General features: G+C 48.0%; 1 protein-coding gene across 5 annotated transcripts in view; it reads right to left on the minus strand.

Annotated features, from left to right (window-relative positions):
- LOC118375531 (schwannomin-interacting protein 1-like) overlaps positions 1 to 22,500 on the minus strand; it is a 386,524-nt gene that overhangs the window by 27,711 nt on the left and 336,313 nt on the right. The window contains exon 1 of one of the 5 annotated variants that reach the window (XM_052522739.1): positions 12,216 to 12,555. The exons of the other annotated variants lie outside the window; for them this stretch is intronic. Coding sequence (XP_052378699.1) covers positions 12,216 to 12,245 — 30 coding nt within the window. The 5' untranslated portion in view covers positions 12,246 to 12,555. Of the gene's footprint in view, positions 1 to 12,215; positions 12,556 to 22,500 lie in introns of those variants that run through there. 5 annotated transcript variants of the gene reach the window in all.

The following is a 22,500-nucleotide window of genomic DNA, read 5'->3' on the forward strand; positions in this document are numbered from 1 at the left end:
GGGAGGTTGACTATAAAGTGATATTGATGGATATGAGTCACAATGTCTCACCTGCTACACACACACTGCTGGTGAGTCCCTGATCCACCTCTACGCAGACGACAGCATTCTGTATACTTCCGGCCCTTCTTTGGACACTGTGTTAACAACCCTCCAGGCAAGCCTCAATGCCATACAACTCTCCTTCCGTGGCCTCCAATTGCTCTTAAATACAAGTAAAACTAAATGCATGCTCTTCAACCGATCGCTACCTGCACCTACCCGCCTGTCCAACATCACTACTCTGGACGGCTCTGACTTAGAGTACGTGGACAACTACACATACTTAGGTGTCTGGTTAGACCGTAAACTCTCCTTCCAGACTCACATCAAACATCTCCAATCCAAAGTTAAATCTAGAATTGGCTTCCTATTTCGCAACAAAGCATCCTTCACTCATGCTGCCAAACATACTCTTGTAAAACTGACCATCCTACCAATCCTCGACTTCGGTGATGTCATTTACAAAATAGCCTCCAATGCCCTACTCAACAAATTGGATGCAGTCTATCACAGTGCAATCTGTTTTGTCACCAAAGCCCCATATACTACCCACCATTGCGACCTGTACGATCTCGTTGGCTGGCCCTCGCTTCATACTCGTCGCCAAACCCACTGGCTCCATGTCATCTACAAGACCCTGCTAGGTAAAGTCCCCCCTTATCTCAGCTCGCTGGTCACCATAGCATCTCCCACCTGTAGCACGCGCTCCAGCAGGTATATCTCTCTAGTCACCCCCAAAACCAATTCTTTCTTTGGCCGCCTATCCTTCCAGTTCTCTGCTGCCAATGACTGGAACGAACTACAAAAATCTCTGAAACTGGAAACACTTATCTCCCTCACTAGCTTTAAGCACCAACTGTCAGAGCATCTTACAGATTACTGCACCTGTACATAGCCCACCTATAATTTAGCCCAAACAACTACCTCTTTCCCAACTGTATTTAATTAATTAATTTATTTTGCTCCTTTGCACCCCATTATTTTTATTTCTACTTTGCACATTCTTCCATTGCAAAACTACGATTCCAGTGTTTTACTTGCTATATTGTATTTACTTTGCCACCATGGCCTTTTTTGCCTTTACCTCCCTTCTCACCTAATTTGCTCACATTGTATATAGACTTGTTTATACTGTATTATTGACTGTATGTTTGTTTTACTCCATGTGTAACTCTGTGTTGTTGTATCTGTCGAACTGCTTTGCTTTATCTTGGCCAGGTCGCAGTTGTAAATGAGAACTTGTTCTCAACTTGCCTACCTGGTTAAATAAAGGTGAAATAAAAATAAATAAATAAATAAACACACACACACACACGCGCGCGCGCGCACACACACAGGCGCACACACGCAGGAATGGAAGGGTGACAATAAGGGATTCTAATTCGCAACATGAAACAGTTTGAATTCCCTTTGAAGAACTGTATAATGTACGCCAGCGGAATAACGTATCAGCATGATAGCATGCATTATAACACACACACACATGCAGACACACACGGACACACATACACACTCAAACAACAATCAAAAATACACAAGTCATTTTGTGCATACAAGAACACAGATACGTTCACACACGTGAACAGAAACCCACAGAAACACAAGGCTGGATGACAGGATATGGAGTGGGTCTGACTCAGAGTTGATCCCAGGGGATTATGGGTAAAGCAGAATGACTTATCTGGCCATCTCCTGCTGAGGGCTGTATGTTGGTAAACACTGAACCCTTCAGAACCCTCCACATCATGAACTGATGATGCCCAGGATCTGTGAACCATTAGTGAAGCTGACCTAATCGCTGACTCAGCGGGGGCGGGAGGTAAAGGGGGAGGGAGGGACAGGGAGGTAGAGGGGGAGGGAGGGACAGGGAGGTAGAGGGGGAGGGAGGGACAGGGGAGAGGGAGGTTGAGGGGGACAGGGAGGTAGAGGGGGAGGGAGGGACAGGGAGGTAGAGGGGGAGGGAGGGACAGGGGAGAGGGAGGTTGAGGGGGAGGGAGGGACAGGGAGGTAGAGGGGGAGGGAGGGACTGGGAGGTAGAGGGGGAAGGAGGGACAGGGGGAGCGAGGTCGAGGGTGAGGAAGATGAGGGTAACACAGTGACGATCGTGACTAGAAATGATAAACACCCAGATTAACCCCTCATTATGTCAGTCTCAGCTCAAGGTCACAGCATTGTCTCTCTCCTCCTGAACAGCATAGACAGAGCAGCACAATGAGCAGAAGAAGACATCAAATAACATAGACACATCTAGTCAATGGCTGACAACTCACAGTGACACCAGGCCAGGTCATCCTCTAAAAGTGACTAATTCTGCAGTTGACAATGACTCAATTGTGAGGTCAGCTGAGCTAGAGAGGAAGAGAGAGAGAGAGAGAGAGAGAGAGAGAGAGAGAGAGAGAGAGAGAGAGAGAGAGAGAGAGAGAGAGAGAGAGAGAGAGAGAGAGAGAGAGAGAGAGAGAGAGAGAGAGAGAGAGAGAGAGAGAGAGAGAGAGAGAGAGAGAGAGAGAGAGACAGGGTGAAAGAGAAGTTCATTGTTCCAGTAGAATAGAGGGGACTGTGGGAGAGAAGACTCCTGGCACCTCCAATAGGCCTGGGATCCAAGTTCACAGCCATTGAGGAGACGGGCAAAGTGTGTGTGTATGAGACTTTATTGCCCCACATTAGAATTCACATTTCTAAGAGAATTTAAAGTTTGACCACAACAAGAAAGACTTATTTTGGGATGAGGGAGAAAAGAACGCTGCTGTCATAGCAACCCAGTGCATTTCTCCATGGCAATGGCCCGTGTTCCAAACAAATTGGGGTGGAAAAAGGAGCAGGGGCCCAGTGGAAAGTCTGTTAACCTCTTAACCAACATCCCCACACACGGGGGGGTGTCTCTTGTGTATGAGTGTGTGAGACAGAGTAACTGCAGCACTCCCTTTCTAGTCTGAGACACAGGTATCTTCCCCATCATAGACTATCTGCTATCTGTCAGTATAGTGAGATGCAGTAGTGTTATCTCATCATCATTACTAATTCATCAGCCGTCAGCCCACACAGTGGAACACAGACACACACACACACGCACACACACACACACACACACACACACACACACACACACACACACACACACACACACACACACACACACACACACACACACACACACACACACACACACACACACACACACACACACACACACAGCTCTGCTACCCAGGGAGCTGGCCCGGTAGATTGGGTAACTGGGGCCCCAGGGCCCTTGGCTCAGGTAGTGAGGCCCAGGACGGCACACTGACGCTGGGGTGATACATCTCCCCATCACCCCTGCCCTGGAGCTACTGCTGGGAGAAATATGGTCTCACAGCTGGCCTAATCCACCCAGCTCACTGGGGCGTTTCACACACACATACACAGGCACGCACGCACGCACGGATTAGCGCTAGCTGCTTCTGTTAGATAATTAAGGCTAAGGGAGTTATACATATCATTGAGTATCTGTGTGTGTGTGTGTGTGTATGTGTGTTTGTGTGTGTGTGTGTGTGTGTGTGTGTGTGTGTGCGTGCGTGTGTATGTGTGTTTGTGTGTGTGACTGGGGTATGGTGATGCAGTAGCTCCATTCCCCTATTACTGCCTTGACTTGACAGATATGTAATCCATGACACTTATTAGCTAATCGTGGGTCAAACAGTAACATCATTGGTTATCTGCAGGTCAGCCTGTGACCCTATTGGCTAATGATCCCCGACATTGTAAAGGAACTTCCTCCTTCCCAGTGAGATAATTACAGTAGAAAACCAGACATCAAGACACAGCAGGGGAGCACAACAATCGTCCCAGACAAAACACCACAGGACACATGCTGCTATCGCCCTCCTCCCCCTCTCCAAAACACAACACAACAGCAGTCAAAACAGAAGGAGATGAAAGAAAGTGAAGAAGAAAGGCTGACCCCTCCCCCTGACCCCTCTGACAACCAGAGCTTAGTCACCACCACCAACCAATCAGAGACGGACACAAGACAAGAGACAACCAGTCCCTGTCCCCTCTGTCTCTCCTTCCTTCCTCTCCTCTGTCCTCTTCCCACTTTCACTTATCTACCCCCCCTCCCCCTCTCCTTCCGTCCTCTCCTCTGTCCTCTTTCTTCCCACCCTAATCTACCCCCCTCTCACCAGTGTGTGTGTGATGGGGCTAGTAAAGAGGGGCACTGGCGGTTGCCTGGTAACCAGTCTAATTGAGGGGTCTCCAGAGAGTTAGTGTTATCCGAGCTGGAGTCCCCTGTTCTGTTCCAGACTGCCTTCTCTTTCTATTCTATATTGTCTGTTATCCTCCATGATTGTATTCATGCATGGCTTTTTCAAGTTTTATGTGTGTTTGTTTTTTAAAATGGTTGAATTAAAAAAACTAAACTATCACTGATTCCTTCTCTTCCTCTGTCCATATATATATATTTCTTTATTTTATTTAACTTTATTTAATCAGTGGAGCCCAATTGAGACCAGGGCTTCATTCCAAATGGTGCCCTGAGAACAAAAAATTCCCAAATCAACATGATAATTCAATAAAATCGCAAAAAAAGAAACTGCAAGATGCAGCAGTTACAGATTTCTACATTTCAACAACACAAATAAACGATGACTATCAACCAAAACACTTGGTAAACACTCAGTGAAGTCCTCCCTCATCAGCGTTCTAAACTGCCCTGTTGGATTCAAGATGTAATGAGGCTTGTAGATGATTCCGAACATGGAGGGTGTTAAAACTAAAGGCTGATGTAGCTCGGTTGGTAGAGACACGAGGGAACTCAACAGTTAACCAACCCCGTGAGCCTGTTTGGTGCGTCGTATTTTCATAGTTCAGTGGAAAAGGGAGATATGTTGGATGAAGCTTGTCTAGCAGAGTTTGGGAAACAAAAGGGGAGAAATCTACAGGAATTTATAGAGGTCCAGCCAACCTGCTGATAAAGGATGCAGTGATGAGTATTAGACCTGTGTGAAGTGCGATACGGTAAACTGCATCTCAGGGTTTTAGAGTAGTGGCTGCTGCATTCTGATAAATGGTGTCACTTGTACAACCTGCTTCCCGTTGTTGGATAGACAGTATCTCTCCTTTCCATCCCTCCTTCTTTCTGTCTCACCATTAGTCCTCTTGATATATAGTACTTCTCTCTCTCTCTCTGTCTCTCTCCCTCTCTCTCTCTCTCTCTATCTCTCTCTCTCAATGTCTCTCTCTCCATGTCTCTCTCTCTGTCTCTCTCTCTCTGTCTGTCTCTCTCTCTCCCTTTATGTCTCTCTCTCTATGTCTCTCTCTCTGTCTCTCTCTCTATGTCTCTCTCTCTCTCTATCTCTCTCTGTCTCTCTCTCTCAATGTCTCTCTCTCTCTCTATGTCTCTCTCTGTCTCTCTCTCTCTGTCTCTTCCTCTATGTCTCTCTGTCTCTCTCTATGTCTCTCTCTCTGTCTCTCTCTGTCTCTCTCTCTCTATGTCTCTCTCTCTCTCTCTCTCTCTCTCTCTCTCTCTCTCTCTCTCTCTCTCTCTCTCTCTCCTCTCTCTCTATGTCTCTCTGTCTCTCGCTCTCTCTCTATGTCTCTCTCTCTTTATGTCTGCTCTGTATCTCTGTCTCTCTCTCTATGTCTCTCTGTCTCTCTCTCTCTCTCTCTCTCTCTCTGTCTCTCTGTCTCTCTCTGTCTCTCTCTCTATGTCTCTCTCTCTTTATGTCTGCTCTGTATCTCTGTCTCTCTCTCTCTATGTCTCTCTGTCTCTCTCTCTCTCTCTATGTCTCTCTCTCTATGTCTCTCTCTCTCTATGTCTCTCTCTCTTTATGTCTGCTCTGTATCTCTGTCTCTCTCTCCATGTATCTCTCTCTGTCTCTCTCTCTCTGTCTGTCTCTCTCTCTCTCCCTTTATGTCTCTCTCTCTATGTCTCTCTCTCTGTCTCTCTCTCTATGTCTCTCTCTCTCTCTATCTCTCTCTGTCTGTCTCTCTCTATGTCTCTCTCTCTCTCTATGTCTCTCTCTGTCTCTCTCTCTCTGTCTCTTCCTCTATGTCTCTCTGTCTCTCTCTATGTCTCTCTCTCTGTCTCTCTCTGTCTCTCTCTCTCTCTATGTCTCTCTCTCTCTCTCTCTCTCTCTCTCTCTCTCTCTCTCTCTCTCTCTCTCTCTCTCTCTCTCCCTCTCTCTCTATGTCTCTCTGTCTCTCGCTCTCTCTCTATGTCTCTCTCTCTTTATGTCTGCTCTGTATCTCTGTCTCTCTCTCTATGTCTCTCTGTCTCTCTCTCTCTCTCTGTCTCTCTGTCTCTCTCTGTCTCTCTCTCTCTGTCTCTCTCTCTATGTCTCTCTCTCTTTATGTCTGCTCTGTATCTCTGTCTCTCTCTCTCTATGTCTCTCTGTCTCTCTCTCTCTCTATGTCTCTCTCTCTATGTCTCTCTCTCTCTATGTCTCTCTCTCTATGTCTCTCTCTCTTTATGTCTGCTCTGTATCTCTGTCTCTCTCTCTATGTCTCTCTCTCTCTATGTCTCTCTCTCTATGTCTCTCTCTCTTTATGTCTGCTCTGTATCTCTGTCTCTCTCTCTATGTCTCTCTCTCTATGTCTCTCTCTCTTTATGTCTGCTCTGTATCTCTGTCTCTCTCTCTATGTCTCTCTGTCTCTCTCTCTCTCTCTATGTCTCTCTGTCTCTCTCACTCTCTGTCTCTCTCTCTCTATGTCTCTCTCTCGCTCTGTCTCTCTGTCTCTCTCTATGTCTCTCTCTGTCTCTCTCTATGTCTCTCTGTCTCTCTCTTTATGTCTCTCTGTCTCTCTCTATGTCTCTCTGTCTCTCTCTCTCTATGTCTCTCTCTGTCTCTCTCTATCTCTCCATATGTCTCTCTGTCTCTCTCTCTATGTCTCTCTCTGTCTCTCTCTCTGTCTCTCTCTGTCTCTCTCTATCTCTCCATATGTCTCTCTGTCTCTCTCTCTATGTCTCTCTATGTCTCTCTGTCGCTCTCTCTCTGTCTCTCTCTCTCTGTCTCTCTCTATGTCTCTCTGTCTCTCGCTCTATGTCTCTCTCTGTCTCTCTCTCTATGTCTCTCTCTGTCTCTCTCTATGTCTCTCTCTCTCTATGTCTCTCTCTCTCTCTCTCTATGTCTATGTCTCTCTCTGTCTCTATGTCTCTCTCTGTCTCTCTCTATGTCTCTCTCTGTCTCTCTCTCTATGTCTCTCTGTCTCTCTCTATGTATGTCTCTCTCTGTCTCTCTCTCTATGTCTCTCTGTCTCTCTCTCTTTGTCTGCTCTGTATCTCTCGTTATTTCTGTTTTTTATCATTTTTTAATCGTGTGCCTCTCTCTGTCGCTCACTCTCTTTTCTCTCTCTCTCTCTCTCTCTCTCTCTCTCTCTCTCTCTCTCTCTCTCTCTCTCTCTCTCTCTCTCGCTCTCTCTGTCTGCTGTCTCTCTCTGTCTCTCTGTCTGTTGTCTCTCTCCGTCTCTCTCTGTCTCTCTCTCTCTGTGTCTCTGACTCTCTCTCTGTCTGTCTGTCTCTGTCTGTCGTCTCTCTCTCTGTCTCTGACTCTCTCTCTGTCTGTCTCTGTCTGTCGTCTCTCTGTCTGTCTCTGTCTGTCTGTCGTCTCTCTCTCTCTCTCTCTCTCTCTCTCTCTCTCTCATCTCTCGCTCTCTCTCTCTCTCTCTCTCTCTCTCTCTCTCACTCTCTCTCTCTCGCGCTCTCTCTCTCTCTCTCGCTCTCCTCTGTCTGCTGTCTCTCTCTGTCTCTCTGTCTGTTGTCTCTCTCCGTCTCTCTCTGACTCTCTCTCTGTCTGTCTCTGTCTGTCGTCTCTCTGTCTGTCTCTGTCTGTCTGTCATCTCTCTCTCTCTCTCTCTCTCTCTCTCTCTCTCTCTCTCTCTCTCTCTCTCTCTCTCTCTCTCTCTCTCTCTCTCTGTCTCTCTCTCTCTCTCTCTCTCTCTCTCTCTCTGTCTGTCGTCTCTCTCTCTCTCTCTCTGTCTGTCGTCTCTCTCTCTCTCTCTCTCTCTGTCTGTCGTCTCTCTCTCTCTCTCTCTCTCTGTCTGTCGTCTCTCTCTCTCTCTCTCTCTCTCTCTGTCTGTCGTCTCTCTCTCTCTCTCTCTCTGTCTGTCTGTCGTCTCTCTCTCTCTCTCTCTGTCTGTCGTCTCTCTCTCTCTCTCTCTCTCTCTCTCTCTGTCTGTCGTCTCTCTCTCTATGCGTATTCCTCTTCTGTTTCTTTTTCCTATTATTCTTTCATCTGTTTTCCCTCTGCAGTCCCTCTGTCTTCTCTGGTCTCTGTTCCCCCTCTTCACCCCTCCATTTCCTAAACTATCTTTTATCTCCAAATAAACATGGCATACTTACTGCAGACATTATACAACACACACACGCCTGCACACACGCACGCAAACACACACATACTCGCACACACACACTCGCACACACGTGCACACACGTGCACACACGCACGGGCGTACACACACACACACACACACCGCTGTGATATGAGCCACATGGGGGATTAACAATGCATAACAGATAAATATACCATGTTTGAAGCAGTGCGTCTGTTCACTGCTCTGAGAGAAACCCCATAATCACTGATCTGGAATCAGCTTATTCTTCCCCAATCCTTCTCCCAAACATTAGAAGGTAGCAGACTAAACTGACTGTGGATCAGCTCTTAGCTCAGTGTGTAATGTCACGTAATGGTCAATAGAGCAGATCAGAGCAGCTGCGGAGATGCCTTCACTGGCTAGTATGGTTTCTTACCGTAACAGGGACAGTCAGAGGAGAGGCCCACACACACACAGCTCTTCACCTATACCATGTACTCCTCTCTACTCCTTCCTCTCTACTTCCTCTCTACTGCTTCCTCTCCACTTCCTATCTACTCCTTCCTCTCTGCTTCCTCTCTACTTCCTCTCTACTGCTTCCTCTCTACTTCCTCTCTACTGCTTCCTCTCTACTTCCTCTCTACTCCTTCCTCTCTACTTCCTCTCTACTCCTTCCTCTCTACTCCTTCCTCTCTACTCCTTCCTCTCTACTTCCTCTCTACTCCTTCCTCTCTACTCCTTCCTCTCTACTCCTTCCTCTCTACTCCTTCCTCTCTACTTCCTCTCTACTCCTTCCTCTCTACTTCATCTCTACTCCTTCCTCTCTAATCATTCCTCTCTACTTTCTCTCTAGTCCTTCCTCTCTACTCCTTCCTCTCTTCCTCCTTCCTCTCTACTTCCTCCCTACTCCTTCCTCTCTTCCTCATTCCTCTCTATTTCCTCTCTTCCTCCTTCCTCTCCACTTCCTCTCTACTCCTTCCTCTCTTCCTCCTTCCTCTCTACTCCTTCCTCTCTTCCTCCTTCCTCTCTATTTCCTCTCTTCCTCCTTCCTCTCTACTTCCTCTCTATTTCCTCTCTTCCTCCTTCCGCTCTACTTCCTCTCTATTTCCTCTCTTCCTCCTTCCTCTCTACTCCTTCCTCTCCTCCTATTCCTCCTTCTCCACCTCTTTTTCTGAATATCTTTCTCTTCTCAAACTATTTTGTTCTGAACCACGACCTCATTCATTTCTCCACCTCCTCTATTATTCCTCCCTCACATTCTCCTCTTTTTCAAATCCTCATCTTCCTCCCTTTTTCCTCTCCCTTCATCCAAGACCCACCTCCTTCTCCCCCTCTACTCCTCCTTTTCCACCTCCTTCTCCCCCTCTACTCCTCCTTTTCCACCTCCTTCTCCCCCTCTACTCCTCCTGTTCCACCTCCTTCTCCCCCTCTACCCCTCCTGTTCCACCTCCTTCTCCCCCTCTACCCCTCCTGTTCCACCTCCTTCTCCCCCTCTACTCCTCCTCTTCCACCTCCTTCTCCCTCTCTACTCCTCCTGTTCCACTTCCTTCTCCCCCTCTACCCCTCCTGTTCCACTTCCTTCATTGCTGCACCCCTCTCCCCTCCTCCATCATCTCCATTTTATTTTTCCATCTACGTAGTTCTCTTTCGTCCTCCTCCTCTCCCTGCATTACAGTCATATTGTCTATATTCTCAGTGAGTACGAAGCTCTGATGTACTGCACTACTTCAACACTCCACTCGTCTAATCATTCCTCCCATTCCTCATTAAGTAAAGTGGGACACTTCTGTCGCAGTCTAGAGATGCCGTTTCCAATCCACCCGCCCACGCACTCTCTCACATCACACACACACACACTTTTACATTTACTGGCTGTTGTTTCTCTACAGTGTGCAATAAACACATTGCATCTCAAGAATATACTCAATAAAACATGATAATAAACATAAACCTTTAAATATGCTCTGCACACACACACACACACACACACACACACACACACACACACACACACACACACACACACACACACACACACACACACACACACACACACACACACACACACACACACACACACACACACACACACACACACACACAGAGAAAGAGAGAGACCGAAACAGCTCACCCTTCCCAGACATCTATTGATCAGGCTCAGCCCAGGGGAAGGGGGGAGGACGAGGGACATTATTCCCTGAAGTCAAATGTGCGCTTAGCAACCGCCCTAGTCATCTGATTCCCAGACCCATCCCATAATACAAACACCAAACCCACTGGGATGTGCCTGACAGCCATGAAACACAAACCCTTGCAAGATACGAAACCACTAATGACAGTCAGTCAGTATTACATGATGGAAACCTTTGGGAATACACACATGCATACCAGTCCTACTGCAGTATCTCAGCCCCCGTTGCTCCACAACAGCTAACATAACACATCCTCTACTCTACTAACTCTGTCTAGCCTCAGCACATTTATTCAAATGGAACCTTTATTTAACTAGGCAAGTAATTTAAAATGCTGGGTCAATTGTGCGCCGCCCTATGGTAGTGATACAGCCTGGAATCGAATCAGGGTCTTTAATGATGCCTCTAGCACTGAGATGCAGTGCTTTGGGAGCCCTAGTTTAGAGCGCTAGCCCCAGCTAGCCTCAGCACTAGTCCCAGCTAGCCTCAGTACTAGTCCCAGCTGGCCTCAGTACTAGCCCCAGCTAGCCTCAGTACTAGCCCCAGCTAGCCTCAGCACTAGTCCCAGCTAGCCTCAGTACTAGTCCCAGCTAGCCTCAGTACTAGTCCCAGCTAGTCTCAGCACTAGTCCCAGCTAGCCTCAGTACTAGTCCCAGCTAGCCTCAGTACTAGTCCCAGCTAGCCTCAGTACTAGTCCCAGCTGGCCTCAGTACTAGCCCCAGCTAGCCTCAGTACTAGCCCCAGCTAGCCTCAGCACTAGTCCCAGCTAGCCTCAGTACTAGTCCCAGCTGGCCTCAGTACTAGCCCCAGCTAGCCTCAGTACTAGCCCCAGCTAGCCTCAGCACTAGTCCCAGCTAGCCTCAGTACTAGTCCCAGCTAGCCTCAGTACTAGTCCCAGCTAGTCTCAGCACTAGTCCCAGCTAGCCTCAGTACTAGTCCCAGCTAGCCTCAGTACTAGTCCCAGCTAGCCTCAGTACTAGTCCCAGCTAGCCTCAGCACTAGTCCCAGCTAGTATCAGCACTAGTCCCAGCTAGTCTCAGCACTAGTCCCAGCTAGCCTCAACACTAGTCCCAGCTAGTCTCAGCACTAGTCCCAGCTAGCCTCAGCACTAGTCCCAGCTAGCCTCAACACTAGTCCCAGCTAGCCTCAGTACTAGTCCCAGCTAGTCTCAGCACTAGTCCCAGCTAGCCTCAGTACTAGTCCCAGCTAGCCTCAGCACTAGTCCCAGCTAGTCTCAGCACTAGTCCCAGCTAGCCTCAGCACTAGTCCCAGCTAGTCTCAGCACTAGTCCCAGCTAGCCTCAGCACTAGTCCCAGCTAGTCTCAGTACTAGTCCCAGCTAGCCTCAGCACTAGTCCCAGCTAGTCTCAGCACTAGTCCCAGCTAGCCTCAGCACTAGTCCCAGCTAGTCTCAGCACTAGTCCCAGCTAGCCTCAGCACTAGTCCCAGCTAGTCTCAGTACTAGTCCCAGCTAGCCTCAGCACTAGTCCCAGCTAGTCTCAGCACTAGTCCCAGCTAGTCTCAGCACTAGTCCCAGCTAGTCTCAGCACTAGTCCCAGCTAGTCTCAGCACTAGTCCCAGCTAGCCTCAGCACTAGTCCCAGCTAGTCTCAGCACTAGTCCCAGCTAGTCTCAGCACTAGTCCCAGCCAGCCTCAGCACTAGTCCCAGCTAGTCTCAGTCAGTGTCCTGTCTTACCTGGTGAGAACAGTTTTCCTGGTGAACCATTCTTCACAGCATCCTAGACAGGCGCGGACTTGCTGCGCCTCGGTAATGACAACGGGAGTGGGAGTGGGTTCCCAAAGCTGCTACGGTTTTCCGACTGAGACACAGGGGGAGGAGAGGGGGAAGAGATCCAGACCCAAAACGGAAAGAGAGACCAGAGAGAGAGAGAGACTGACTGTATGTCTGCGTTCTGGTGTCACTCTCTACTGATCCTGCTGCTACTGATATGGCTGCTCCTCTCCTCTGTAGTGTCCTCTCTTTCTTTTTCCCTCTGTTGCTCTGTCAGGGTCTGATCACTTATTTTCCAAAAGAGAGGGAGGGGGAAAGAACTCAAAAAGGGAGGGGAGTGAGAAAGAGGAGGAGAAACAGAAAGGGAGGGGAGTGAGAAAGAGGAGGAGAAACAGAAAGGGAGGGGAGTGAGAAAGAGGAGGAGAAACAGAAAGGGAGGGGAGTGAGAAAGAGGAGGAGAAACAGAAAGGGAGGGGAGTGAGAAAGAGGAGGAGAAACAGAAAGGGAGGGGAGTGAGAAAGAGGAGGAGAAACAGAAAGGGAGAGTGAATTCCGTGGCCGTCTCTCTCCCTGCCGGAATGGGGAAGGGGCAGACTGACTCATCACAGACACAGTCAGCCAATGGGGTGATAGAACAGGGTGGGGGGAGACAGGGGGCGGGGTGAGGGATCAGAGGGTGAGGTGACCTTCCGCTGGTCTACAGAGCTAGAGCACCGAGGTGGAAACGCCCCACAGAGAGAGAGAGAGAGAGAGAGAGAGAGAGAGAGAGAGAGAGAGAGAGAGAGAGAGAGAGAGAAAGGGGGAGGAGGGGGAGAGAGAAAAAGAAAGGGGGATGAGAGAGGGGAGGAAGAGTAGTTACTCCCATACCAAACACCCTTTCATCTCAATCCCTAAATCTTCTCTCTAAGTGTTGAGACACTATCTTAATGGTTGCAATTTGAAGAGAACTATCTTAACTATAAGCAGTCCTTTTGGTGAGTTACAGGGGTATTTTCCATACTCTGCTGAGTAATCCACTCGCTATACTTTTATCTATGACCTAATTACAGTATTTGGGGAGTATAAAAAGTCTGCAGGGCGTCTTTACAAACTAAAAACTGTTTGAATGAATGACTAATGCCAAGAAGCACATATTCATATTCATAGGTTTTCACAACTTCTGTTTGTGGGTAGCTCCTTTCCACTCTGTCCGTCCTCCTCCCTCTTCCGTGTCCCCCTGTGGTACAGGATTATAATCTGTCTGGAACAGATGGCCTCTCTATAATCCACCAGCAGGGAACCCTGGATGAACTCTTCTCGCTCTACCGTACCCTCTATCCCTCCGTCTCTTTGTGTTTCTCCATCTCTCTGTCCCCGACAAGTCAATGGCATGCATGTGACAACACTCTCACCGAATAAGCATGCCCGCTATGCCACAGGGATTTCAGAGGATTCCACAAATATTCTAGATCAAAGTATATGGTTTGGTATTGGTTGTCCATGATGAAACAATAGCTTGGCTACTGTATAGAAGGACAGAACGCTCTCTCCATCCATCAATATCTCTCTCCCACTGATCTCTCTCTCCCTCCTCTCACCCTCCTCTCTCCGGTCAGAGATAGACAGATGTCTCTCAGACTGTATGCCCTCACTGGAACAGTGTATGTGATTGAGAGATCGCTGATCTCTCTGTCCGTTATTGATCTCTGTTGTGCAACGGTGGCGTTTATCGATAAGCTCAGTCCAGGGTTTAATGACCTAGAAGTAGATCGATGTTGTTCCCGGTCTGATCCGAGTGGCCAGGCTCTGGATCGTTGACTCTGGTCTGGAAGGGTCAACAGGGTTAACAGTGGCCCTCTGGGCTTATGGTAGAAAGTCCAATAAGACAGAGTAGAGAGGAACCCTACACACTACAGGTGTATTAGGACGGATGCAGTGTTTCAGTAGTATTAACCATCACACTGTCTTTTATTACTTCAAAAGGCTCCCTGCTCCCTTTCTGGAATACCAATACCACACTAATAAAACACAGTAGGGATATAAATCCTAAACACACACACACGCGCACGGACAGACACACACACATGCACGCACGCACGCACGCACACACGCACGCACACACACACACACACACACACACACACACACACACACACACACACACACACACACACACACACACACACACACACACACACACACACACACACGCGCACGGACAGACACACGCTCCCTGAGCTATGTTTTGACATGAGAGGATCCAGCCCCCACCTCTCTCCGCTCCATCACCATGGTAGCAGACACTTCCTGCTGACCTTCTGTTGGTTGTCAAGGTTTTGTGAATCTGAATCAAGGGCAAGGTGGACGCACAAAGCACATCCACGCGCATATGAGACTGTTAACTCACACATGCACACACACACACACATCGATCAGGTCAGATCAGATTGTAGGTATTTCTTATTTCCGCTTGAATGTGTGTATCTGTGTCACACCCTCAGGGACAGCAAACACACACACACACACACACACACACACACACACACACACACACACACACACACACACACACACACACACACACACACACACACACACACACACACACACACACACACACACACACACACACACACACACACACACCAGACAGGACAAATATCCAAAGATCTGATTATCTACTATACCTATTGGCAGCAGATTACAGCCCAACCCATCCAAAACCAACAGGGAGTAGCCTAGTTAGAGGTTATAATCTGTAGATTATAATCTGTAGATTCTGACTCAAACTGCTACAGAATTTCCATGTGGCTTTTCAGACCTGGCCACAAGAGAAGTCATTTAGAATATGTGAATATCATCATATTGTGCACTGTAAGGTATGTGTGTTAGAGTGAGTTTAAATCTCTTTGAGAGTGTGTGTGTGTGTGTGTGTGTGTGTGTGTGTGTGTGTGTGTGTGTGTGTGTGTGTGTGTGTGTGTGTGTGTGTGTGTGTGTGTGTGTGTGTGTGTGTGTGTGTGTGTGTGTGTGTGTGTGTGTGTGGTTGCTGTCCCTGAGGGTGTGACACAGATACACACATTCAAGCGGAAATAAGAAATACCTACAATCTGATCTGACCTGATCGATGGCCCCATGACATAAAACTGAGGATCAGATGAGAGGACAGAGACAGTTGGCTCTGATCCCAGGTCAGTCAGTAGGGTAACATAATGGAGGGCATATCTAATTAATGTATTGAACGAAGTTTCCTCTCTCTCTCTGTTTATCTCCTTCTGCATCTTCTTGCCCTCCCTCCCTCCCTCCCTCCCTCCCTCCCTCCCTCCCTCCCTCCCTCCCTCCCTCCCTCCCTCCTCCCTCCCTCCCTCCCTCCCCCTCCCTCCCTCCCTCCCTCCCCCTCCCTCACTCACTACACCCCACCCAGTCACCCTCCCTCCCTCCCACCCCTCTCCCCCATTCTCCCTCCCTCCATCCTTCCTCACAGCTGGATGAGAGGAGCACAGATGCTTTTAGAGCTGACATTTTCTGTCAGTGTAAAAACACTGAATATTTAACCAGTGGGTCTCAGCAGGAGGAGAGGAGCCTGACTGAGACCCCCTCAGTAATGAGCTCTCTCTCTCTCTCTCTCTCTCTCTCTCTCTCTCTCTCTCTCTCTCTCTCTCTCTCTCTCTCTCCTCGCTCCCTCTATCTGATCATGTGGCTTCAGGTAGAGCCTGGCTAGGACTACAGGGGAGAGATCATTGATCTCAATGTCTATGTCTCTGGAAGAGACCCTCTATAAATAAAGGTGGCACAATGGGACATAAAATAGAGGATTGTCCATCTGACAAAATAACATAATTTTTCCCCCTCATTAGCAGTTGTGGGTTCGTTATGTTGTTGGAAGTGGGCTACGGTGATTGCTTTGGGAGATTCTCATTTTGGAAAAATCTAATCAAATCAAAGTTATTTGTATAGCCCTTCTTACATCAGCTGATATCTCAAAGTGCTGTATAGAAACCCAGCCTAAAACCCCAAACAGCAAGCAATGCAGGTGTAGAGGATCGTCCTCAACTCCTTTGTTCTTTCTCCTCTGCGACCTGAAAACCGATAAGTGGTCGAGTGGTCGAGGAGAGATTCAATTCGTTAGTAGGTGAATGAAGGAGGCTGCCCACCTCCTTGATTACTGACTTCGACAGAGGATGCCTCTCGCAGCAGGAGGCACAGAAGTGTTTTAGAATCCGCCACACCCTCTTTGAATCAGCTGTTGTTTTCTCAAAGGAGAAAAGGATGCACACATTTAAAAACCAGAAACTGGTTAGTGTTTTATCTGTAAAATGTCTGCCACAACTAGCAACATTTCTTTTATCACTTTACACATTTATTCTGGGATTCCACTCCTGTAAATGTAATTTGCCTGAGGACGCGAATGGAGAGGGAGTCTCGTTTCATACAAGCGCGTTTCCACGTTTCCTCCTTACTCGACTACCTTTGACCTTCAAAAATAGGCAAGGAAAGGACGGAGGAGATAGCAAAACCAATTGAGAAACTCCCAGTGTCCCAGTGGGTTATGTTATGAGGAGTAAGAGTCAGAGGGGTCAGTCTGTATAGACTGGGTGTATTGTCAGTCTACTCTGTACAGCCTAGGTGTATAGTCAGCCTGTATTGCCTGGGTGTATGGTCAGTCTGTATAGCCTGGGTATATAGTCAATCTGTATAACCTGGGTGTATAGTCAGTCTGTATAGACTGGGTGCCAGTCTGTCAGAATGTCTCTTTCCGGTCAACAGGCTGTATAGTCATGCTGAGGATGTGTCAGGGCTACAGCTCTGTGTGTTCAGTGTGGCAGTGACAGATGATGCTCTCCACATGACCTGGCTACCAGCCTCATTCACATGCTGTCACACACAGGGAGGGAGAGGACGAAAGAACAGACACAGTCACAGACAGAGCGAGAGAGAGAGCTCAATTTTCGGCATGTAATACCATTGAAAGCCGTTACAAATAACCATCCCACAATAGGGAAGTGGGAGCTTAAAGGTTCATGGTCCCCCAGACTTCCCACCACAATCAACCCTGTAACCACGGGGAATGAATGTGTCAAAAATAGACATTCATCCATAATGTGTCAAATTTCGAAGGAAAACTATGAGATCTTGTTGAGAGACAGAAAGAGATAGAAAACATCTCATGAGTTTGTGCTGCAGAAAAGGACACTCTCTCTTTAAAGAGTTGCCCTGCGTTAGCAATGCATTCTGGCAGGGAGAGAGTCTGTGTGTGTGTCTGCTCTGAACAGGACTTTTATTTTTAGCCTGGTATAAACAGACCCAGTTGGGAGGCCCTGTCTAGTGCCCGGTCCTCAGCCCACCTCAGCTCAATCTCTCACACACACACACACACACACACACACACACACACACACACACACACACACACACACACACACACACACACACACACACACACACACACACACACCAATTCACCAGTGTTGCCGCACCCTGCCCATGGAGGAGGGAGGGACAGAAAGAGAGAGGGGGGGGGGGTAAGAGCGGAGAGAGAGAGAACAAACACACACAAACCAATGTGCCTGACTGCCCTTTATTCTAGTGGTATACCCACTGACAGCAAGGTGATGGATGACTGTTTCAACTCTGTCTTTGAGCTAAAACCATGCTGCCATTCTCTCCTTCTGCTTTGCTCTTTCTTTTCCCATGCTATAAAGCTACAGGGCCTTGCTCTTTTCCTCTCATATTTTGTGATGTTAATATATGGTCCCTCCCTCTCTCTGTTTCTCTCTCTCCCTCTCTCTGTTTCTCTCTCTCCCTCTCTCTGGTCTGCCGTGACTGTGCAGAACGTTGAGTGACGGACACAGAGCAATAACCCAGCTCTTAACGGCAACATAAATCCCCATTTCCTCTGCACCATGCCACTCTCAGCCCCTCCACCCTTTCATCACACCAGTCCACGTTTTCTTAGGGGGGAGAGGGGAGGGCAGGGGAGGCAGAGAAAATGGTCTCCTGCTGTATTCTGCTTGTTCTGAGAACAGGGGGACGTAATGTCCTCTGACAGCTTGAGGAAAAAGACAATTAGCCGGGAACAGTACTAGGAGAAAGGGGGAGACATGGAGGGGGAGAGAACCAGGTGGAAAACAGTATGGAACTGGAGGAAAAGTGGGAAAGGGTATTTGGCCAGAGGGCGAGCATACAGTAAGGTGGATGATCTAGGTATAATACATTGGGTTAAGGGTATGTGTGAGGTTAGCTCAGTGACTCACCGTGACTAAATCAGAGGAAGGGTGTGTGTGTGTGTGTATGAGAGACACTGATGGAATGCGTAGCCCTGGTCTCCTCCCACCACACCGACCTGGCCCCCGCACTGCAGCTGGCTCGCCTTGATGACATCACACCTAACTGCTTATCCCAGGCTATCTAGGCTATGTGGTGTACACTGAACTGATACCTAGGGAGATAGATTGAATGTAGAAGGGAGGGAAGAGCAGTCAAGCTGTGTGTGTGTGTGTGTGTGTGTGTGTGTGTGTGTGTGTGTGTGTGTGTGTGTGTGTGTGTGTGTGTGTGTGTGTGTGTGTGTGTGTGTGTGTGTGTGTGTGTGTGTGTGTGTGTGTGTGTGTGTGTGTGTGTTTGTTAGCATGTCATTACTGCGTGTGAACAGTATTCTGCTCGCCCTCTATATATTGTATCAGTGAAAGTTTGTAAATGTCAGGGCCAGGTGTGTGTGTGAAGCAGAGATGGTGGTTGTGATTAGAGGTCGACCGATTAGTCGGAATGGCCGATTAATTAGGGCCGATTTCAAGTTTTCATAACAATCGGAAATCGGTATTTTTGGGCGCCGATTTCCGATTATTTACAAAAATGTTTTATTTTATTTTTTTACACCTTTTTAACTAGGCAAGTCAGTTAAGAACACATTCTTGTTTTCAATGACTGCCTAGAAACTGTGGGTTAACTGCCTTGTTCAGGGGCAGAACGACAGATTTTCACCTTGTCAGCTCAGGGGTTCCAATCTTGCAACCGCACAGTTAACTAGTCCAACGCTCAAACCATTGCACTCCACGAGTAGCCTGCCTGTTACGCGAATGCAGTAGAAGCCAAGGTAAATTGCTAGCTAGCATTAAACTTATCTTATCAAAAACAATCAATCATAATCACTAGTTATAACTATAATCACTAGTTATAACTGCGGTCATTGCACGCAGAGTCAGGGTATATGCAACAGTTTGGGCTGCCTGGCTCATTGAGAACTAATTTGCCAGAATTTTACGTAATTATGACTGGCTAGTTTGCTGGGTGTGCGCTAATACCGTTTCAAATGTCACTCGCTTTTAGATTTGGAGTAGTTATTCCCCTTGCGCTGCAAGGGCCGCGGCTTTTGTGGAGCGATGGGTAACGATGCTTCGAGTCTGGCTGTTGTCGATGTGTTCCTGGTTCGAGCCCAGGTAGGGGCGAGGAGAGGGACGGAAGCTATACTATTACACTGGCCATACTATAGTGCCTATAAGAACATCCAATAGTCAAAGGTATATGAAATACAAATGGTATCGAGAGAAATAGTCCTATAAATACTATATTAACTACAACCTAAAACCTCTTACCTTGGAATATTGAAGTCTCATGTTAAAAGGAACCACCAACTTTCATATGTTCTCATGTTCTGAGCAAGGAACTTAAACGTTAGCTTTCTTACATGGCACATATTTTACATGGCACATATTACTTTCTTCTCCAACACTTTGTTTTTGCATTATTTTAACCAAATTGAACATGTTTCATTATTTATTTGAGGCTAAATTGATTTTGATGTTTTATATTAAGTTAAAACAAGTTTTAATTCAGTATTGTTGTAATTGTCATTATTACAAAGGAAAAAAAGCTGAAAAATTGCCCGATTAATCGGCATCGGCCTTTTTGGTCCTCCAATAATCGGTATCGGCGTTGTAAAACCATAATCGGTTGACCTCTGGTTGTGATCAGACACATGGTCATGTTAGCACAGCTGGACCATAGCACAGTTCCCCACCCACTGACTCCAACACTCTTTGACCACAAACTCTCAAGGTTCCTAAAACATGCCCACACAACATCAATGACCGTACAGGGTCCTGACCAAACCACACGAGCTGAACTTCTACAGGGCTGACCACACACGGTTAGAGAGCCAACGGCATTAGCACCAGACAAACCAAGTCACTGGGACGCAGTCTAACTCCCTGTTGTAGCTGAACAGAACAAACCTCTGATTATGTCCACTGCAAAGTCACGACCGCCAGACAGAGAGGACAGAGCAGAGAGGACAGAGCAGAGAGAGAGAGAGAGAGAGAGAGAGAGCGAGAGAGAGAGAGAGAGAGAGAGAGAGAGAGAGAGAGAGAGAGAGAGAGAGAGAGAGAGAGAGAGAGAGAGAGAGAGAGAGAGAGAGAGAGAGAGAGAGAGAGAGAGAGAGAGAGAGAGAGAGAGAGAGAGAGAGAGAGAGAGAGAGAGAACAGCGAGTCCCAGGTAGTAATAAGGCATCATGGCTGGGATCAACCCCCCCCCCCATCTCTCCTCCTCCAAGACACACCTGCTCTTTGTTAGACGCCACATAGCAGACAGTGGTGGAGAATCTAAAACACCCTCCGGCTACTGAAAGGCACATGGTCTTCCTCTGTGCTGGGTCTATGGTGAAACACACAGGCTCTTCGTTCTCTCTGTGTTTGTACTGTAGAACGCTGGACTGTATCATCACTGAAGTGGGTCTATGAAAGAGTAAAACCTACAGTTCTATGTACAATAACACATTGAAGTAACTGACAATATCATTAGTCAAAAAGGATAAGCACAATAGAGTGTGCAAAAACGATCTAAACAACAAGTTACAATCCAAAGTTCAACGTTTATACTAAGGTGACCACCCCTGATATGAGAGGAGTGGACTTTTACCTGGGTGTACTGCCCAACTTGCTGTGTGGAATCCAAGGTTAAGCTGCAAACTATTCCACTAATTAAAAAACGATCTTCCCAGCCGCTGGCGATCGCTCACAGGAAAATTGGAGAAAAGCCAGAACCTTGAAGCAGTAACAGAAACGTGTGTAGAGCACCAGCAGGAGAGAGAAAACAGTCCGACTTCGAAGCCTGGACAGCACTGTCTGCCCACAATGCGAGTGTGTGAGGAGTGTGTGTGAGAGCTGTGTAGGAGGCCTGGCGTGCTGGAGCGGGTACTGACACACACAGGCGGGTTAGGGAGAGTCCCAGACTCTTGGGGGCTGAACCAGACACCGGAGCCCCAGCACCTGGCCATGGCCCTGCCCACCTCTAACCCCCCTTTCCCTCCCCTGGTCTGAACCTTTCCCTCCCTCCCACCCTCCACCTGATCCTAGCCTATCCACTCCCACCTCTTAACCCTGTCACCAAACACCTCTACCCAACCCCCAGACACTCTCTGCTGCTCTCTACCCAACCCCCAGACACTCTCTGCTGCTCTCTATCCAACCCCCAGACACTCTCTGCTGCTCTCTACCCAACCCCCATATACTCTCTGCTGCTCTCTATCCAACCCCCAGACACTCTCTGCTGCTCTCTACCCAACCCCCATATACTCTCTGCTGCTCTCTACCCAACCCCCATATATACCCAACCCCCATATACTCTCTGCTGCTCTCTACCCAACCCCCATATACTCTCTGCTGCTCTCTACCCAACCCCCAGATACTCTCTGCTGCTCTCTACCCAACCCCCATATACTCTCTGCTGCTCTCTATCCAACCCCCAGACACTCTCTGCTGCTCTCTATCCAACCCCCATATACTCTCTGCTGCACTCCACCCAACCCCCATCCACTCTCTACTGCCCTCCACCCAATCCCATCCACTCTCCGCTGCCCTCTACCCAACCCCAATCCACTCTCTGCTGCTCTCTACCCAATCCCAATCTACTCTCTGCTGCCCTCCACCCAACCGCCTCCACTCTCTGCTGCCCTATCTCTCTACTGCCCTATCTCTCTACCACTTAATCACTTAATCTCTCTCTCTCTCTCTCTCTCTCTCTCTCTCTCTCTCTCTCTCTCTCTCTCTCTCTCTCGCTCTCTCTCCCCAACTTCCATTCTTTCTTTTCCCCCTCTCTATCTTTCCCTCTACTCTATCATCATTCCCCAGTGTTTTGCTTGTGGTTCTATATATCCTATATGAGTGCCTGCACTAGAAACTTATCTTACCCTACTATCTTCTCCCCCCGCCTCTCTCTCTCTCTCAACGTGGCACAGGGCTGACTGCAGTCTGAGGGTAGTGGTTAGTACTGGAGCGCTCAGG

Source organism: Oncorhynchus keta, chromosome 1 (assembly GCF_023373465.1).
Source record: "Oncorhynchus keta strain PuntledgeMale-10-30-2019 chromosome 1, Oket_V2, whole genome shotgun sequence".
NCBI classification, from domain to species: domain Eukaryota; kingdom Metazoa; phylum Chordata; class Actinopteri; order Salmoniformes; family Salmonidae; genus Oncorhynchus; species Oncorhynchus keta.